We start from the raw sequence: 19,465 nt of genomic DNA, 5'->3' as shown, positions 1-19,465 counted from the left end.
TTTTTGTGGTTGCTACTCAATTCCTTCCTGTGTTTACAACAACTGATATAAGCCATGCAAGCAAATGCAGCATAGCAGAATAACTACTTTGGACAAGACTGCTAATTGACCTCGAGCTACAGCATTATGGAGATGGCGGGTGATGAATGAAGGCAGAGCACACAGCCAACCTGTCGGCTAGCAATGAACATACTTTAATATCATTCAACTATTTACAGCCATTCACTTTTAAAATCAAGTGCAGGTGGAGATCAAATGAAAAGCATTAAGATGACTGCCAATCCTTGCCCTATGTTAACATGGTTATTGCCTAACCTCCTACAGCAATGCTGAAAATAGCCGTTGACTCAAAAAAAACAAATCCCAACTGCATTTTCAAGAAGTCGGCTATGTCATGGTAACTTGCTGCTCAACCCCTGTCCGTTTTTAATCACCGTTCCAAAGGAACCCTTGAAATATTCAATTTGGTTTCTGAAAATGTGTGTAATTCTTTACCCATCTGAGGGCATCGGTTTGGCTACCACTACACTATGTACAGAATTAAGATTTATTCCCTAAATTGAGAAATTAAATTTAAAAGCAGATCTTTCCATAATTCACACTAGCCAATTAGGGGCAAACATTTATTAAAACTCACTAACTTGCCTAAATGATTCATTTGAAGGATGGCTTCAAACTGCACAGCTATTTACATTCATGAAGTATGTTGGGTCAGGTTATTTAAATGCCAAGTGTGCAAATATTTTGTGAAAATGTTACTAAATAAAAGGTCAGTGTGAATACTTGCAGCGGAGACTAACTAGGCTCAGATAAATCGGAATTTAACAATACTTGGGATGGTGGGACACACAAGAGAGCAAGTAAATGCATTGCACAAAGAAATAGCCAAGAACAACACTGTTTACCTCAAGTCAGTATTCCCTTTGGCCATTCCTAAACAATGGCTATTAGAAGACTTCAGTTTTGGAGTGTGTCTTTATGGGGCCTTAACCCTGTTTTGGTTGCAATTCATCAATTAAATTTAGTACTGTAAAGCAGACAGCTAAAAGATTTAAATCTAGAACGCCTCAAATTTTTGTAGACATCCTAAATTGCTACTTCAGAACAAATACTGTCCGAACAATACTTAAGATAGACACAATATACAGTATGGACACTGGGAAAAGTCCCATGTTATCAGCAGTCTTTTAAAAAGCAAGAGACCAATCCATTAATGTGCTCGGTATTCAATCACATTTAAAAAACCCTAGCTCAAATCAAAGAACTCTTACCATTTTCATTTAAGCCACACCAATTTCATGACACTTGACATGCCCACAAATCATTCCAGTATTAAACAGTACAGAACATAGAAAAGCACTTGGGGCAGTCATTCAGATGCCATTGTAACAGAAAGAAGAGCAAGGCCGGCTTCCTTGCTCAGGGGAATTCCTTACATTGTGAAGGAATTGCAATTTAAAAGGCACGGACTCACTCATTTTTGCATTAAAAACTACTAAAAACTATTTTTGACTTTCAGCATTTGGGGCGGCTCCAGGGAGACATCAGCTGCAGGACGTGGCGAGCATTCACTGTCCCAATCCTGATTAACACGTTTCCAACAGCCCCACCTGTAGCTTTGTGTACACTGATTAACACGTGTCATTTCAGGCTGAAATCGAACGTTCAAAAACGTGGGAAATATCCACTTCCGAAGACTTATCACAAACTGAGCATTTCATACACACACATTGTACAACTTTGTAAAGGAAAATAGCTGCTGCTGTTGGAAGTTTAGAAATAAACCGGTTTTAATCCTCAAATATTTGAGTAAAAAAGAAAATATGTACATAAAATAAAGTAATTTAGCTCAGTCAAACTAAAAAGTATGCCACTTCAAGGGAAACCAATAATCGAGTCATCTTTGCAAGCGGACGATGTTCAGGAGTAAGGTAAATTTGCATAGTGAGCAGAAGGTGAAAAAATAGAACGGCACTTGAATTTGTCTTAAATTTTTTTTTTTTAAACGTTAAAAAAAATCAAGTAAGAATTGCTAGCAAATCTGAAGATCCTAAAGAGCTGGAGTTTTAAAAAGATCAACTTAGGGAAGGGTAACCGTTGAGCATGTCAGAACGGTCTACAGTACGTCCCAAGTTTGCAGAATGAATGACCACCAAGGGCTATGGATGCAGCTTAAACCATAACATGATAGATGGCCAGCCAAATTTAATCACCAAGCCAATACAAAGTTAAGCACTACAGATTCATTCACAAGGAAGACCTTATTGTGAAACTCATACACTGGTCTGAATAGACAGAAGCATCCTCAAATCCTGCATAATACCAGCACAGGAAACCAAAATGGATGAGTGAACCATCAAAACTCTTTATTTGAGAGAATCTTCCCTTAAGACTTGCGACAAACCACAAATAACAACCTTCCCAAATTTAGCTAGCAAAGGTCACCAATGCATTGAGATTTCTCTCAAAACTGGAGGCTCCTATCCATGGAAATTAAATCTGTTCTGTGATGACCGTGTTCTTTACAGTAACATTAGACTCAACTGACTGCACCAAGATGGTTGGGGTAAGCAAGTATTCAGCCATATGTAAGGTTTAAAAAGATTCAGAAAATCTCAGTCAGTAAGTAGCAGTGTTGAAAGATTGATTAACACTGGTGTGAAAACATACAACATTTTGTTTTTCCATTTCCACCAAGTTCCAACAATGAGTCTTGACAAGTTTAATTAAGCCAGTGGCAAATCTGCATTTGACCACCCCTCTTTAACAATGTTGTCTCACAGCAATGCATTACAGTATATTCTTCCCACAGACAATATGCATCAACGTAAATCGCAAGAACAATGGGCCAGAACCACGGAATATAACACTAAGTGATTCATACTTGGCGCTATAATTGACTAGTCCTATTTATTGTATTTAGTTATTGGTTTGTTATATTTGCCAAAGGGTTTAAGCAATTTTCAGGACCGGGTTCCTGAAATTGGGAAAAAAAAAAAAATTAAATGCCAAGATTTCTTCGGGAATCCTAACATAATTAAAGAAAGCAAAAATAAATCAATTTTAGATAGAAAGCAAAGCATTTCTACAGTGGGAAATAACATGACTTTTCGGTGGCCATCTTTTGCTCTATATAAATGGAAGGATTTGAGTCCCGACCTCTCACTTCATGCCAAAGGAGCTGGATTGTTGCAAGTTTGTTCTCAGCGGTGCGCCAATTAGCAAAATTGGTCAACAGTCCCCAGGGTGCACTTTCACAAGGCTAACGAGATGCCCTTCCTGCAAAAAACTAGCACCCTACAGCATCACTGCAATTCACTTTAATCAACAACGAACCAGGAGCTGCACTCTGCAGTTCGTACAGTAAAAAAGTAGTGCAGCTCATCTTTTTAAAAAGATTGTTTACGGATTCACTTTCTTTTTCTTTTCTTATTTTTTTTTTTTAAGAGGGGGTTATGGCTTTGTTCCTGTGGCTCAGTTCAGAAAACAGTTAAGAGTAGCTTCAATAGCTGCATTCCTACAGTCAGGATAATGCCGGGGAGTTCTGGTGGTGTTTCGGTCACACCCTCTTGACCACAATTTTACCACTTCAGATCACACTGGTCACCAGGTGGGGTAAAGGAGTGTGGTCAGAGCAAGGTTATGGCAGCTAGCATGGTATCAAAATAACACGTTAGTAGCCATCTTTCAATGGGACTATGGAATCTACACCAAGTAGGCGATATTAAGTGACATTGGCCCCATTGAGGACTGACAGGCAAATGGTCCATCCATGGAGTCTCATGGATGGACCCACGTTTTCAGCCCCGCCCGAGCTGGCCTGACCGTGGGAATGCAACGCTGAAAGGCTTAAGACAAGTTCTGAACTTTGAGGAGATTTCATGACTTGGCTAACAAAGGTAGCCGTTCTGCTGGTATCTACCAACAAGTCTCTACGTGATGCATTTTTTTTAACTATATAAGGCAGTGTTAAGGATTTTTCTTCGTTACAGTTTGGGGTTCGTAAATTAAGCTGAAGCATAAAAAAAAGACTCAATGTTTCCACTGTTCTTATCCCATGCTCATTTTGACCAGTAAGACCACCAAAGAAGGTCCACTTCATATTAACTTCTTTTCATGTTGAATCAAAAGTGACTGGGGCCTCTACAGACTAATCCCCAGGCCACAGCACTGTTAATCGTTGAACTTTGTAATACTGTTACTTAAGGAAGAATAATGCGGTGTCAGATACTCAAAGGCATTTGGGGACCGGAATACATTCAGTGCCTGAAGTCCTACATCGAAGCTTTTATAAACGGGTGCGTTTTAATGGTTTGAGGCAAATGACAGATCTTGCAGTCGGAGGATGTTCAACAGCAATGGCGCGTGCAGCACTTCACCAAGTCAATTTGCTAGTGGTTCTCCCCCCCCCCCCCCCCCCCCCCATTGATGAAACCATTTGCTTGTCATGGCTGGACAAAGTAAAACCTGAGTTCCTTACCCTCATGCACTCAATCTACTCTGAAATCAAACCACAAAACAATCGAAATTAAAAAGAAAACCGTATTTAAAAAGTACACACTTCGATTTTTTTATTGAGGCGGTCATATAGGTCGATTCCTTGGTTTAATAGTGTTTCGGCTGCATGCTTCTGCAGCACTCGGATATACTATGTAAGACTTACGAGGGAATCCCTGCTTGGTAAAGTAATTTTATCACTTCTGTTACAGTCTCTCAGAGTCCAATGATTTCAGTCACGTCATTCTGAACAGGAAAGCAATGCTGCACCCAGAGTAACACTGGAAAATATTTTAAAGCATTCACGGAAGCAGTTCCTCGACAGCGTTTGATCGACTCGAGTGGAGCACCATGGCGCGTTCAGCCAGTCTGCAGCAAATGGCCAATCACTTTTTTTTCCTTCTTTTTATTTTTTTTGATGGCTGTTGCTGAAACGGGTTACTTTTTTTTTTTTTTTTTGCACTCGCACAATTACCCTGACGCACTGCAATGGTATAATAGTAGAAATTCATCTTAGCGGTTAGGGGTCAGGCCCAGTCTCACTCGATCAAACTGACCACACCAACCCCTCTGACCCCCACGATGACCGTAGGCCAGCGTCTCCCCCTAAAGCCCACTGCAGCACAAGCTCATAAAATGGAGGGGGGTGCATGGTAGGAGGGGGTATGGTACTGCTGGCGGTCAGTTTTAGTCCTCTGTAATAGTCCTAAAAAAATGAAAAAAAAATATATAGACAAAACAAACCGAAGCCTAAGTTGAGCTGAACGTCATAGATTCATGCGTAGATGTTCGGGCCGTTTGGAGAGCATGGGGTAGGCCTGCTTCTTGAAGGACCCCGTGTTGGTACCCGAGGGCTGCCTGATGGGCAGGGGGGCCGAGGCCTCTGCGCTGGTGGTGACGTCCATCTGCTCCATGGCGGACACCTCCATGGCCAGCTCTGTGGGGGTCTGCAGGGTGGGAGCTCCCAGCAGTGAGGACCCCCGGGGCCAGCAGTCGCCTCCAGCGAACTTCACAGGACTGCGAGACAGGAGGTGGGAGAAGATGGCATTATGACCCTGTGGCTTACAATTTCAAAAAAGCATTCCAAAAAACCAAAGGCTTTCCTTTCTAACCTGGTACTGCTTTCAGACAAAGCAGTACCAAGGTTGGAAAGGAAACAAATAATGGAAATGACTCTGAATGCACACTTGACTAAAGGCTCACTTTATAGACATTTACTGACTTTTCCATAGAACACTACTAAATTTATATACCACTGAAATGTCAGGCTAACCTCTTTCAAACTTATTCATGACCAAAACAGCACAAAGTTTATTGCAGGACAAGCTGACCAGCTGAAATGTACATCCAGTGCAGACATTAATGGAGAGAGTGTCGTGACCACTTCAAACATATACCTGACGGGTGTCCTTGGGCTTCCAAGAAATCGTCTCGGCGAACGTATTTTTGGCTCGAACGAGAATTTCTCCTTGACATTTTCCAACACAGACGGAGCTACGTATGTAAACCCCTGCAAGAGCCATCACAGGAAATTGAAATCAGCCGTGACTACAGGTAATTAATCCCAGAAAAATTGCTACAAACCACGTAACAGGAAACGGCAGAACAATACAGAGGATCGGATGAGCAATTGCATCCGACCTCTTCCCAAAATACATTGTGTTTGTGCCAGGCAAAGCAGAACAGTTTCCAGTTAAAGCACAGATGCAAAACATTAAAATCTGTTTCTCGTAAAAAGGCCAGTTTCTATCCGAGGTAAAAAGAGGACATTTTACTACATGCTAAGGTACAAACCCGTAAAACATCAGAGAGTACATGAGTGCTGTTACCAGGAAGACTTGATTGGCACTTTCGCTTAGCGTGGAGTCGTCAGGGCTGTCTACGGGGGGCTGGCTCGTAAACTTGGAGTCGAATTGGCTCACGTCGTCCGCAGATTGCTATGGAGATGAGGATGGGAGGAGAGCCAATCAAATGAGCCCATTCACGGCCACAGACACAGCAGTGTTCCACCGGCCCCACCCTGTGCGTGATAACTTACGAGGAAAGGTTTGAATGGAGGCTCCACTTTTCGTGCGAGGAGGTCCTCCCAGTTAATGTGTCTGAAGAAGGAGTGGGTCTGGGTACAAGAGAAGACACAATGATTGAATGCATGGCCACACTCACCGCCTCTTCCACCAATCATAAGCGGCCATCTGAATTGACGGGCATGGGGTTGGAGCCAGCGCTGGCCAATGGCAGCAGTTCACTGCTCAGCTCTGGAGCTCACCTGCACTTCAGTGGCATCTCCTGGTCCCGCCCCAAGTCGTAATGAGGCGTTTCTTTTAAGCAGCTGCAAAAACAAATGCCACTATTCAGGGAATCTGCTGATAAGATGATTCAAAGTCCAGAGCGAGTCCAAACGCCACAACATAACAACCCTTTCGAGTTCCAAATATTCTGTGACAAGATGTTCCGGTTTATGGTAAATGTGGCGTTCATATTGACAGAAAGTGATTCATACACACCTTTTTTAGAAGGTCCCTGGCTTCTTGTGTGAGGTAGGGTGGGAGGTTCAACTTGCACTTTAAAATTTTGTCAATGGTCTTTTTTCTGTTTTCACCAGTGAAGGGAGGCTAAAAAAAAAAAATATTCAAAAGAATGTCCTTTTTATTCACCTGCTGCCATCTTTTTAAAAGACCAAATACACACAGTACAGAACTACATACTTCTGAGCTGTTCAGAAACGCCTCATAGTGGGAAAGGGAGGAATAGGCCCATCTAAACAGCCATTTTAAAAACAACACCGAATTATATGAGAGAGCGAGAGTGTCAGAAACAGCAATAGAGACGGACAGTGCAAGACAATGTGTGTGTGCGTGTGTGTGAGAGAGAGAGGGAGAGAGAGAGAGAGAGAGAGAGAGAGAGACCAGGCGTGAAACAGACAGTGAGTGAGTGTGTGTGTGTGTGTGTGTGTGTGTGTGTGTGGATGAGAGAGTGAGAGAAAGAGCGAGAGAGAGAGAGAGAGAGAGAGAGAGAGAGAGAGAGAGAGAGAGAGAGAGAGAGAGAGAGAGAGAGAGAGAGAGAGAGACAGAGAGAGAGAGAGAGAGAGACAGAGAGAGAGAGAGAGAGAGAGAGCGCCACCCAGTAACAGGGGACTGCCCACTGAGGTCTGAATGGCAGGTAAAACATGAAGGGAGCACTCACCGCGCCTGTCAGCATGTCGTACATTAGGGCCCCCAGACTCCACCAGTCCACCGCTCGGTTGTGTCCGCTCCTCATGAGGATCTCTGGAGCCCTGCGGCAGAGCAGCAGTGAGAGCTGAGCGCCCCTGGAGGAGCCACATCCACTTCAAAGCAGCCTAACAATGTGTATGCAATCTAGAATAACAGAGACGGTACGGAGGCAACTTACATGTACTCTATGGTACCACAGAAAGTGTGGGTGACCGTGCCGTCGTGGATCGATTCTTTGCACAGTCCGAAGTCTGTCAGCTTCACATGACCTGTGGCAAAAGAGAGCGAAAAGGAAATATCAGTTAACATCTTTTCTTTTCCGTTATGAGGTTAAGCAATATGAATTACTCTCATTCCCTGAATGCTTTCGGCACCACTACAAATGTATTGCAAACGGTACAGTTTCACAGACACCACAACTATCAAGACGGATGGTAGCATTTTAATGAAATCCCACCCTTGTGTTAAAGAGTTTAAGTAGGTCACAAATTACTGTGAGTAAAGAAATACATCCATGGAAGTTGGGGATTTAACTGGATGTGAGGCCTATTATGCCTATACAGCTGCAAAATATGTTTCATTATGTTAAAAACCTGTAAAAATACTGCTACCACAATCAAAAGCTCAGCTTGCTCATCCGACGCAAGTCAATCACAAAAGCACACAGAATTCAACCAGTGTTGCCTCCGCTGTAAATTTGAATGACCCAAGCACTAGGAGCCAGGACATTCAGCGTGGTGACACTTCCGCCTTGCAGAAAGAGGGGGTTTTGCAAGGAAATCTTTCATTCACTACCTGCAGTGTTGCGCAACATGGCAGTCCACATGGACTGTTAATAAGCCTCAGAAGTTATTTTGGAAAATCTATGGTTCCGAATAAAAAAATCTGACAGTCTATGGGAGAAATTCGTTTTTCCTGAATCCTTTCAAAGAAATTACAACATTTTGCATCGCACAATAACATCATCGTGCACAGGGCTGTATCTGGCTGTATTTTCAGTTACCATTCACACACGTTGCCAATGGCCATTACCCGTTAGTTTAATAAAGTGTATATTTTTCTACTTCGTACAGTTGTTTGAAACCCTTCTCATGGAACCGAAACCAGTGACATATATAACAGCCGTTAGCTTTTTTAGGTTGGAAAGCAGCATTAGAATTCAGTGGATCCAGTGCCACCTAAGAGAGAAATGTGTCCGGATAAAAATATCCAATATTAAACGCCAGATTAAATGGCTCTGTCTGTCTCTGACAGAGACGGTTATGTGAAACTCCCATTCATTTTTTTTTCCTCAGAGAAATTTGCTTTGATCCGGAAATCCATCTACGGATAACAAAGGTTTTGCTCTGGGTTAAGTCAAGAGTCCTATGTTGATTTTGAAGAAGGATGTTACAAGGAAGTACAAGCCGTTAGGCACTCGCTCAAGCGCACACACGGAGAGCCACTAAACAAGCGGCTTGCAGACTGCGGCTTCAGACTTCCGTTCTAGCGATTAAACACGTTTGCGGCTAGAAATGAGACATGAGCCAGTGGCAGAGCGACATCTTCCTGTTGGGGTTAGCTCTCTGCAGCAGAGGCGCTTCCGCCGGGCATTACCGTGGTTATTGAGCATGATGTTTTCTGGTTTCAGGTCCCTGTAGATGATGCCTTTCTGATGCAGGTGCCCCAGGGCCATGGAGATCTCCGCCAGATAAAAGCTGCAAGCAGAGACACAGCCTTCAGAGCCTGCTTGTGGAAAGTAAATGGTAAATTGCTGGCATTTATATAGCGCCTTTATCCAAAGCGCTGTAAAATTCATGCTTCTCATTCACCCATTCACACACACTCACACACCAACGGCGATTGGCTGACATTCAAGGCACCAACCAACTCGTCACGAGCGTTTTGGGGTTAGGTGTCTCGCTCAGGGACACTTCGACACACCCAGGGCGGGATCAAACCGGCAATGCTGCATTTTATTGACCAACGTTTTGGCAAAGTGCCTTCATCAGGGTCAGACAATATCAGATTACCACATCGTTTCTGGTCAAACCGCGCACCGTTCCTAGGCCATAACCACCCCGATATCTGCTCTGTTTACATAATATGACTAGTGTTCTCATTTTTCCAAAACTGGTTCCACCATGGCATCTAGACCAAAGGTCTTCAGTCTAAAAATAACAACCTGATTATTTACCACACGCCAGGATCTGAACAAAAACAAGGAAGTGCTCCTGGGGTGGTATATCATGAAGCCGGATTGCTGGATAAATCCACAGAATGAAAACCAGAACGCTTCCAAAACTGGAACATGGACTCAAGTAAAAAAAAAAAAAAAAAAAAAAACAGTGGTTCTGGCTTTTATTCTTAACTTTGTGATAGACCACCATGATGATACAATATTAGTTTGAGGTCAAAGACCTACTATAGCAACTAAAAATTTATATTACATCTATAATACATTCCCAAAAATTGCCTACATTTTACAGCACAATTAATTATCTAATGTATTTATTTTTTCATGCACTCCACGCATAAGGAAATAAAATACCTATTGACATGAATGCACACTGCTATAACTGAGCACACAGGTAACCACCTCATAGAAGGAAAGTGAAAAGTAAGCCGAACAGAGGAGATCTAAATATACTGACAACCTAGCCAACCGCTGTGATGATGAGCATTAGTAAGCACACACAAACAAATGGACCCAATGCAGGCAGCATGGTTACAGGTGCTTCAACACACCGCGTTTTTCCCTTTTCTTTTTTTACGAATTTGGTGCTCAACACGTCCAATTCCCACAGCAATTGTCTGCACCACCCACAGCTGCCTCCGTCCACGACCAAAAGCAGCTGCCACTGCTTCATGGTTCTCCTCCGAAGCATGCGGTCTCACCAGGAGCTTTTCTTTACACCACAGACTACAGCCAAACTCACACAGAAGAGCTTTCATGTTGGCTGTCCTCGGGCACCCCATTGACCAGCGGGGTCACAAGAGAGCGGAGAAAGGAGGATCCCAAACTGACCGGACCCTACGATAGCCTGGGTGATGGAATCAGCATTCGCACATAGCCCTAATGAAGCTTCCGGCCAGTTGGTACTGCCACGGCTCGGATTTTAACAGAGACGATAGGCACTGTGGTTTCACCACCAGAAAACGGGACAGTTTCAGCACCAATAGTACTGAGGGATGTCTATGATGTATCCAGCAACTCTGAGAGCCCAACCACAGTTCAGAGCCAATCAGTGCTCAGCACGGTGCTTCATGTTCCCAGAATGCACAGGGACTTTTTTGTGCCAGTCTCACCATAACTGTTGACCATCGCTTCACTCATCACATGCAACCAATTTTCTTCACTTGTCAACACCACCTGCTTCTTGCATTGGTCGGGAAGCAACAGGGAACTTTCAACAAGCAGTAAACAATGAATGCTAAGCTTTTGATTTATTTCTTATGTTGTAACCATGGCAGCATGTTTCGCAGAGTAAAACCAAATGCTGAATAAATGTTATTTTGCTTTTGACTGAAGAAAGCTCAACTTTAAAATGACTTACCAGGCTGTGTCCTCCATGAAAATTCCTTCCCTTTCCAGTTGCATAAACAGCTCCCCACCTACGAGTTACAACACACCAGGTTACTTTATCAATGCACTATAAACAGACCTCTTCCCATGTCACCAGGTCTTCAGTTGGCAGATGCATTAAATTAATGTTGGAACTGTATAATTCAGACAAAAACGTTTTCCAGTATATACAAACCAGGACCTAAAAATCCTTCGCCTTAGGAATACACTTTTTATTTGTTTTATTTTATATTAAACATAGCCAAGTGTTGTTTTACCGTGATAAATAGCAAAGCGAACATATGTAATATATTTGGTGAGTTTATCGCCATTGAAGATCCATGTTCTGTAATAGACATGCTCAACAGCATATTTCAAATTCAGGAAAGTCATACCATCTTTTATTACCATGCCTAGAACTTCAGGCTGCACTATAACACTAAAAAACTTCAGGAACATTCTTCAGCAAGGTGTCAGCCATCTGCACATCCTATCCCTCAACAGAAAAACGAATTTGGTTGTTGCTGCTGCAGTCCAGCACAAAAATGCAGAGCCCTTACTTTCCAGTGAACATGCATTCATCAAATGAACTGTCGTACAAACTGACTTCCAGAAATGGAGCTGATGTTACATATGGCTGTTTGCTTGAGTTTTATATTCACAGTGAGAAGTAGCAAACTTAGCAACCTAATCCTTTGGGTGGTAGGGGTAGAGAGTCCAGTAGTTGGGGGGGTTAAAAACAACAACAAAAAAACAAACAAACAGAAATGGCCACCATTTACCAAAGCAGAATTCAGCCTTTTTTTTGTCCCGGAGACTGAACAATAACTGGGATAAACAAGTAGCTCCTCCTAATCCTCGTCTCGTTCAGACACCAGCATAACTATCACTCTCCCTCCCCTGGCCTCCATTAGGCCGGGCGGCCTGTGCGTTTCCCTGAGGGACAGAGCCCTGGTCTGGGCCGCAGCCAGGGGACGCACGGCGCACTCTCACCGCTGAGGTACTCCAGGATGAGGTACAGCTTGCCGCCGGTCTGGAAGGCGTAGATCAGGTCCACGATGAACGGGTGCTTCACCTCTTCCAGAATGTTCCGCTCGGCCTTGGTGTGGGCCGTGTCCTTCGCGTTCCGCACGATCATGGCCTGCAAGGTCACAGGAAACGGGAGACACGGGGCTGCTTACATGCGGACACAGGGCCACTCGTACGCGGCTACGGCAGGAGAGACAATTACAGCCCGCGGGGTTTCGGAAACACAGCCAGCTGCAGCGTTTTTTTACAGAAAAACTCTACTCAGCTTTTTCACTTGTGGGAAACACAATCGTTGTCCAGATTCACTGGCTTGGCGCCCTGAAATCTTTAATGTTTCGGCACCTTTCAGATTTCACAGGTGGGCAACATTTACCAAAATCAGACAATGTCCTTTCATTAAGGACGTGCTGCCCTGTTCCAGTTATGAGGTGAGCGATACACTGTACGTTCTCATCTAACCTTATCACGCCCTTGCCCAAAAGAAATCTGACTCATGAACCGGATGAACCGGCTACGGTGAATCGGAGGAATTGGGCGGTGATGAAGTCCTCGCTGCTTGGTTCCGTCACAGACGTTTAAAGAAGCCATTCCACATGCTGCAGGAGACGGTCTGCTGCCCAGAGCGCAGTAAAACAGGAGCTGGCTGACTGCGGAGATCCAGGGGCAGCCCTCTTGCTTCACTTGGCACAGACATCTGAGGCCAGTCACACTGCTTCATTATCACGCCCCACGGGAGCTGCGGTAACTGCAGGCCGCCGGCCGTTAGCAGGGATTACCAGAAGCCAGGCTTCGTGGAAACGCAGTCACGGTGGGCAAAGCTTATACGGGAACTGCAGCCGTCAAAATTAAAGAAAGGAGACGGAGGTAAAGGGAAAGAAAGAGCTTTCCAGGAAAGCGACGGCGCAGAGAGGCGGTCGCAGCCGGTCGGGCCAGCAGTGGCCCGTTAGAGCATGACGCCGCGTCGGATCAGCGCATCGCAACCCAATGCAAATACGGTGGGCAGAGTGCCAGCCCTTTTAAAATACCACCATGGCGGCTGTTTCTCCATCCCTCCATTACAGTGCTCTTTATCCTTAGCGCTATACACTTAGAGGGATTTCTGCGTTATTCTGAAACCATACCTTCTTAAGGACTTTCATGGCGAATATTTTTCCTGAAGTGGCTCCAGACACTTTTCGAACTTGGAAAACCTCAAAAGAGAAAAAGAGAGAGATGTTTTTAAGTTTTAATAACAGTGGAAAGGCCAGCACTACCAGTATGTTTCGCCGACTAAATATTCTTGGCTAAAGTGCATGAAAAGTGGACAGTGACATTTAAATTATAAAGAAAAAATGGTGAATAATTTCAGTAAGTTAGTAAAGAAAACATATTTTTGGTCCCTTACCTTGCCATAACCTCCTTTCCCTAAGACCCGCAGCAGCTCAAAACACTCCGGACGAATCTGTTCCGTTCCCTTGTTAACACTGTCTTCTGATATCTCAAACTTCTCACAGTCATCCATGTTACTACAATGATACACAAGGCATTTACTGAACATACTGTATATCTCATGGACACGGACAATAACAAAGGCAGCAAAGAAAATGTACTCATATTAATCACATAAGCATCTACATTAGCCTATGCATGCTACATACATCTGAGGTTTTGTCAAACGGCACCTGTGAGAAGCAATATATAAAAATAGCAAGTGTCCACAAATAGTGTAAGAAAAAAAGGTTATAAGAAAGTGTGTTAAATAAAGCACCCAAAAAATGCCAAGTGAAAGAGAGAAAGAGAAAACTACTTCTCAAAGACAGTTCCCTAACATCCTAACATCAACTCTTCGCGTCTTCCTGCGTCGCCATAATTTGGAATATCAATCAACTTCTTATCAGTTCCACTGGTACACATCGGTCATCCCATACCCTGCTGGCAAACCCACCAAGGCTACGGCACTAGAGGACTGCAGGCCCTGAACTACATCACAGGCTGCCCACCTGACCACAGGAGATGCTTGCTAATGGTAAGATGATCAAACATACAAGTACTTTACTGAACCCCATGGGGTAATTTGACCCATCCTAGCTGCTTAGGAGCAGTGGGCAGCCACAGGGAGGCACCCAGGGACCATCTCCAGTTCTGAGGCCAGTGCCTTGGTCAATGGAGATGGCAAGAGTACACCTAATATCATATTAGCGAAAAATTCACACCGTAGATTTTCCTCTGGACACCCCGCAGAAAGCCCCCAAAAAAGTCTGCAGATTCCGTCTGGGCCTACTAATATGCATGTCTTTTGGTGCCGAACAGGAAACCAGAATACCTGAAGGTGTTACCCACACAAACACAGGGAGAACCCAAAACCTCCTTCTTGTGAGGCAATAGCGCTAGTAATCGCGGCTCCACCTAGGGGTATCCCAGCATGCATCACTGCGTCACAGCACGCATCTTAGTGAAACACACCAGTGGAAGCCACTAAATCTGAAGTGTCTTTGAGTCATGCTAAATGCATTTCACTTGGCAATGCTTGGGTGTTTGATTTGTATTGTGCTAGTATAAAAAACACATACAAACTAAACTACTGTATGTTCTGCTTATTGTCTTTTTAGGCTGTAAACGAGTGAAAACAAGCAACACTTAATTGTACAAAGCAATTGCACTTAGATGACACGATGACAGGAAGCATAAAAATAAATAAGATCTGGGGAGCAATGTGCCAATCATTATCAGATATGAATACCTTCGGCAATAAAGTGCACACAGTGAGTGAATGTGATTGTCTATAAAACAGTAAGAACCACAGATGAGAAAACAAACACAATAATGCTCACAATTCAAAACCGCTGCACTGGTCCATGTACTCGCTGATCTCAGCCTGCAAATCAGAAACAGACTTCACTCATAAACGGCCTTTAAGAAAACCCTATTCACCTCAACAGTCACATGTAAAACAATACACTTCACTGCCTGCAAAAACAAAAAAGAAGTCAGTCTCAAGTACTTTAGTCTTACCTTATTTATTTTGCATTATGGTCAATTAACTGACGCTTTTATCCAAAGTGACATAGTTGTTTAGACTAAGCAGGGGCCCTGGAGCAATGCAGGGTTAAGGGTCTTAGTCAAGGGCCCAGCAGCTGCACTGGGGCTTGAACCACCAACTATTACCAATGAGGTGACACAGTTTTACTAATTTCAAAATTTCCCAATTAGGTAAGAAAATTTCACTAGTCAAGCAAACAGAAACTTAAAACAAGCCATGGCTTTTTTTTCAGTGTGTAACAAACATTTAAGAGAATTGATGGCCTTAAAGACCGACAATGAAAGACACATTCTTCATATGAGCCTGAAACTATTTAAAATTTAGATTAAATCACCGAATACATTTTGGTTAATAAGCCAACCAGATGGAGCATTAGGAATAATCGGCAGTGTTCCAAAACTTGTTTGCTAATAAAAGTCCCTTGAGGGCAACAAAATAAATCTGGTTAGGTTCAGTGCTTGACAACGTGATGCAGAATATGTAATTCCCCTGACAAAACATGACATACATCCATTAAAATGGCTGCAATTGACAATGTAATAAATAATTGAAAAATCACAACACCCTTCGTCAAGCAAATGTGTAAGGAATTCTCAAATGAACCCTAATCAAATTCTCTGCATCGTAAAACTGTATTAGGCTTTTGCATAAAGGATTTTGCTCAAACATTCACCAAATCCATGAAATGATCCAACAACTCATTAGGGTTAGGCCTAGACCATATTCAAATGTTACTGTTTGCATCACACATCTTTTAGCTAAGGTTGTCATAATGAATCAAAGCGCACTGTTATACCACACAATTTGAACTAGCCCAGTGCATGGAGAAATATAAGCACACTCTGTGATGTTTGGTGTCATAACACACGGTGCTTGACGTGTTCAGGGTTTGTCAATGGCCTTTCAGAATAAACTGCGACGAAGGAATCCACTACAATCCCCACAAACAATCAGAAATATGGCTCTAGTGGCATGCGCTAGCTAGATACGACTCTCAAATCTTATCATATAATAAAGGTATAACACGACAGAAACCACAGCAATGTAGCTAGCATTTAACTCACACCTCTGATATGTGTGTTGCAATGATTGGGATTCACCTTGTACTGAAGGGTAAAAGGTTTCAGTAGCATTCATGTTATAAGAAATCATCTTCCACTTCCACGTATAAATAGTATAGCACTACACTGTCTACAAGTACACTAAAATTGGTTTGGGTTTACAGCTGAGCGTTCATAAACTTTTCTACAGGAGCTTAGCTAAACCGTTTCGCTTGTCTATTGATTTAATTGCTCCTACGTACATAATCTACATTCCCCTTCAAATCATTATTTTAATAATACTAAAAACTAAATGTACCCTGATCTAATTCAAGTAGGATTGAACGTCGCCCTCGACTGATAATATCGAAATGGTTTCCTCCGTTCGACTGTATCCCTTTTTTATTTGACGGCATCCCTTCAGGTATTTGACAACTGCCAAGCGAGGAAGCACTACATGCATCAAGTTAACCGGAGCTACACTCGACTATTCGTCCTAAAATAGTAACTTAGCTCGCTAGTTGCCCTCTCTCAAAGCGACATTCACTGTTGAGATTTAAGCCTCACCACCACACGTCCCGTTTGAAAAGAAAGCTTGTATTGCACAAACCCTTCACCATCTATTGCGGTAGATTTAATAAGCGTCAATTCCCCCCCGAGCTAAATTAACCTTAAATTACTTATTATGAGTGACGGAGTAACATTAAGTACCCTACGGCACCGCTATGATCCGCAGCTATTCTAGGCTAGCTAACAAACTACTAGCCAACGATAGAAAATTAAAGCTTATAAAATGCATAGTTTAAGTTACATATTCAGTCAGTTAGCCTAGCATAACGTTACTGCGCCAAATGTGCAATTGCAAATCCATAGCCAAGAAACGGTTAGCAAATGTTTATGATGAGCTCCATGATTCTGGTGATTTTATGTGTTGGCCATCTAACAGTTAATTAACCATGTTGACGTTGACCAACACATGAAATCACCAGAAGCAACAACCCGACTGGTTTGCAAACATTTGCTAAGTTGCACCACTGGGTTAAACGGGGTAGCTCTAGCACTTTCCCATACATCAGTCAAACAGGGATGGTAGAATATTGGCGGCTATAACTCCGGTATCTTTAAAGCATCAGCTTTATCGCTAGCCATTATTAAGTATGTCGGATACACGGGCACGCCATGAATTAAAGCAATCTTGCTCAAAACGGGTAAAAGCAATTAGCTATCTTACAGGCTAGCTAAAGTTAAATCAATCCAGGCAGCCAGACACCGATTCTGAGAGATCCCCCTGTCAGAAGCCAACTATCCAATTAGCCAGCTAGTTAGCTAGCTTTCAAGACGTTATCTGCTTATCTTCCGAGCGGAAAATCGAAATTTGATATCTTGATGTTTACTAAGCCACGTTAGCCGACTCGACATGTGCTTGTATATCTAGCTAGTTATCTAGTTTATAGATATCCAAGGAGTGCCACGATTGTAAGCAACACGATGTGTAACATCTATAGCTGACTGTTTAACCAACTTGTTGGCCACGGTAGCTACACCTTCCCTCATTTATTGTCCCATCGATGTCACTGTCAGAATCGGGCCTTTCCCTGCAATGGCAGTGTGTTGTCCTGTTAGCTAAACAGGCCTAAGAGTGTGCAAATCCACGCTACCGGTCCAGGTTAATTTGCTTACCCCCTCATCCAGTTCATCGTCGGAGACATTTTCCTCTGGCTGGTCCAAGTCAATATCGAACACGCCAGCCATGGCCTCGGTCTCTCTTTGCTCTCTCAGTCCGTGGGAATGGCTCTTGCTAACCGCCTCATGGAAACATACACACCGCCGCCATAACCGGCATCAGCATTGGGCATGCGCACAGCGCCACCAACCAAACAAAATTCCAGAGGTAAAAAAAAACAAACAAAGCAACCCAGAAAATGTACTTTCACGGGCGCATGCGCAATGTTCGACTTCGATACCGCCATGGGCTACACGGGTTACGTTTGCTCTTAAAGTTGTTAGAAAAATGGCAAATATGGATTGCTGTGATGTATTCTACAGATACATTGTCCTCAGTTATGCAGTATTATTTATATCTTGAATGTTGGCTGATGAGGCAAAGACAATTTTAAGCTGTAGTGGACTACAAAATGTAATATAATCCAAATCAGAACTTCTCAGCAAAATGTCTATTTATTATCCATTATTCTGGTTGTAATTAATTCATACAATTAATTAATTTTGGTAATCGTTCAAAAGTTTGTTGATTTCTATTTATAATTCTTGATATGTGTGAAAGAGATAAATGTTGACAATAGCCCAGTTTGATGTCAATTTCAGCATGAGTTTTTGTTGAAACTGTTTCTCATTATATCTCAACTGCTCCAAATTGATTTGGAACAAATATTTAATAAATAAACAATGCAGCAAGGAACAGACTTTGCATTTTCTGTTTCTTGTCCTTGTTTTCTTTCCGTAGTCATTCACTCACCTGTGTCTTGTTACCTGTTTCTCTCTTTGGCAGATTGTTATGTGTGTTGACCATAATTTCCAATGGTTTTCTACCTGCCTTGTGCATTGACTCCCTTTGTATATACCAAGGTTTTTTTTTTTGGTTTTTTTTTGCATCTGCCTTCTGTTCTGTTTCGGATGACCTGTTATCAAACTTTGCTTGGTTTATTGAATTTTGACTTTTGGATTATGCTCTGTACCTTTGCCTGTTTGGATTGCCTTTCTGTGTTTGGACTTTTGCCTGTGACATCAACTATAAACTTGACCCTGCCTGTTTGATCTGCTTGTCATTCTGCAGATTCAGTCCATTGTATTCCTCCAAGTTTTGGGTTGCGATTGGTTCTTCGGTCCTGGCGCCTGATAGTTATGGCAGTAAACAAGAAATAGAAAAGCATATTGACCCCTGACATAACATCTTAGTTACATTATAGAAACAATAACTAAAATAGAAAAATGAGTGCATAATTTTAACCAGGTGTGTTGGTACCGCTGCAGGCCGTTCCACTAGACGCGGTAAAATAGATTTTAAAATTGTTATTTTGAACAGCTGAGGTTGGGGCTTGAGCTAGGTTGTTTTATCATTGTATTAATCACTGAAATTGGTTGGCTACCTGTTAAGTGATTGAAC

General features: G+C 42.8%; 1 protein-coding gene across 1 annotated transcript; it reads right to left on the bottom strand.

Moving 5' to 3' along the window:
• Positions 1–4,545: 4,545 nt before the first annotated feature.
• On the bottom strand, positions 4,546–18,219 carry rps6kb1a (ribosomal protein S6 kinase b, polypeptide 1a). The gene is made up of 15 exons (XM_061247479.1): positions 18,022–18,219; positions 15,093–15,136; positions 13,667–13,787; positions 13,404–13,472; positions 12,247–12,394; positions 11,246–11,303; positions 9,306–9,406; positions 7,888–7,978; positions 7,681–7,771; positions 7,002–7,109; positions 6,764–6,826; positions 6,536–6,613; positions 6,327–6,434; positions 5,895–6,007; positions 4,546–5,514 (listed from the first exon to the last, which is right to left on the bottom strand). Exons 1-15 carry the CDS (start codon positions 18,091–18,093, stop codon positions 5,265–5,267), a joined length of 1,515 nt encoding a protein of 504 aa, XP_061103463.1. The 5' UTR covers positions 18,094–18,219; the 3' UTR covers positions 4,546–5,264.
• Between the last annotated feature and the right edge of the window lie 1,246 nt (positions 18,220–19,465).

The sequence above is a fragment of the Conger conger genome, chromosome 7 (genome assembly GCF_963514075.1).
Source record: "Conger conger chromosome 7, fConCon1.1, whole genome shotgun sequence".
NCBI classification, from domain to species: Eukaryota; Metazoa; Chordata; class Actinopteri; order Anguilliformes; family Congridae; genus Conger; species Conger conger.
The sequence above is the reverse complement of the archived record's forward strand: the minus strand, read 5'-3'. Positions and strand labels throughout refer to the sequence as shown.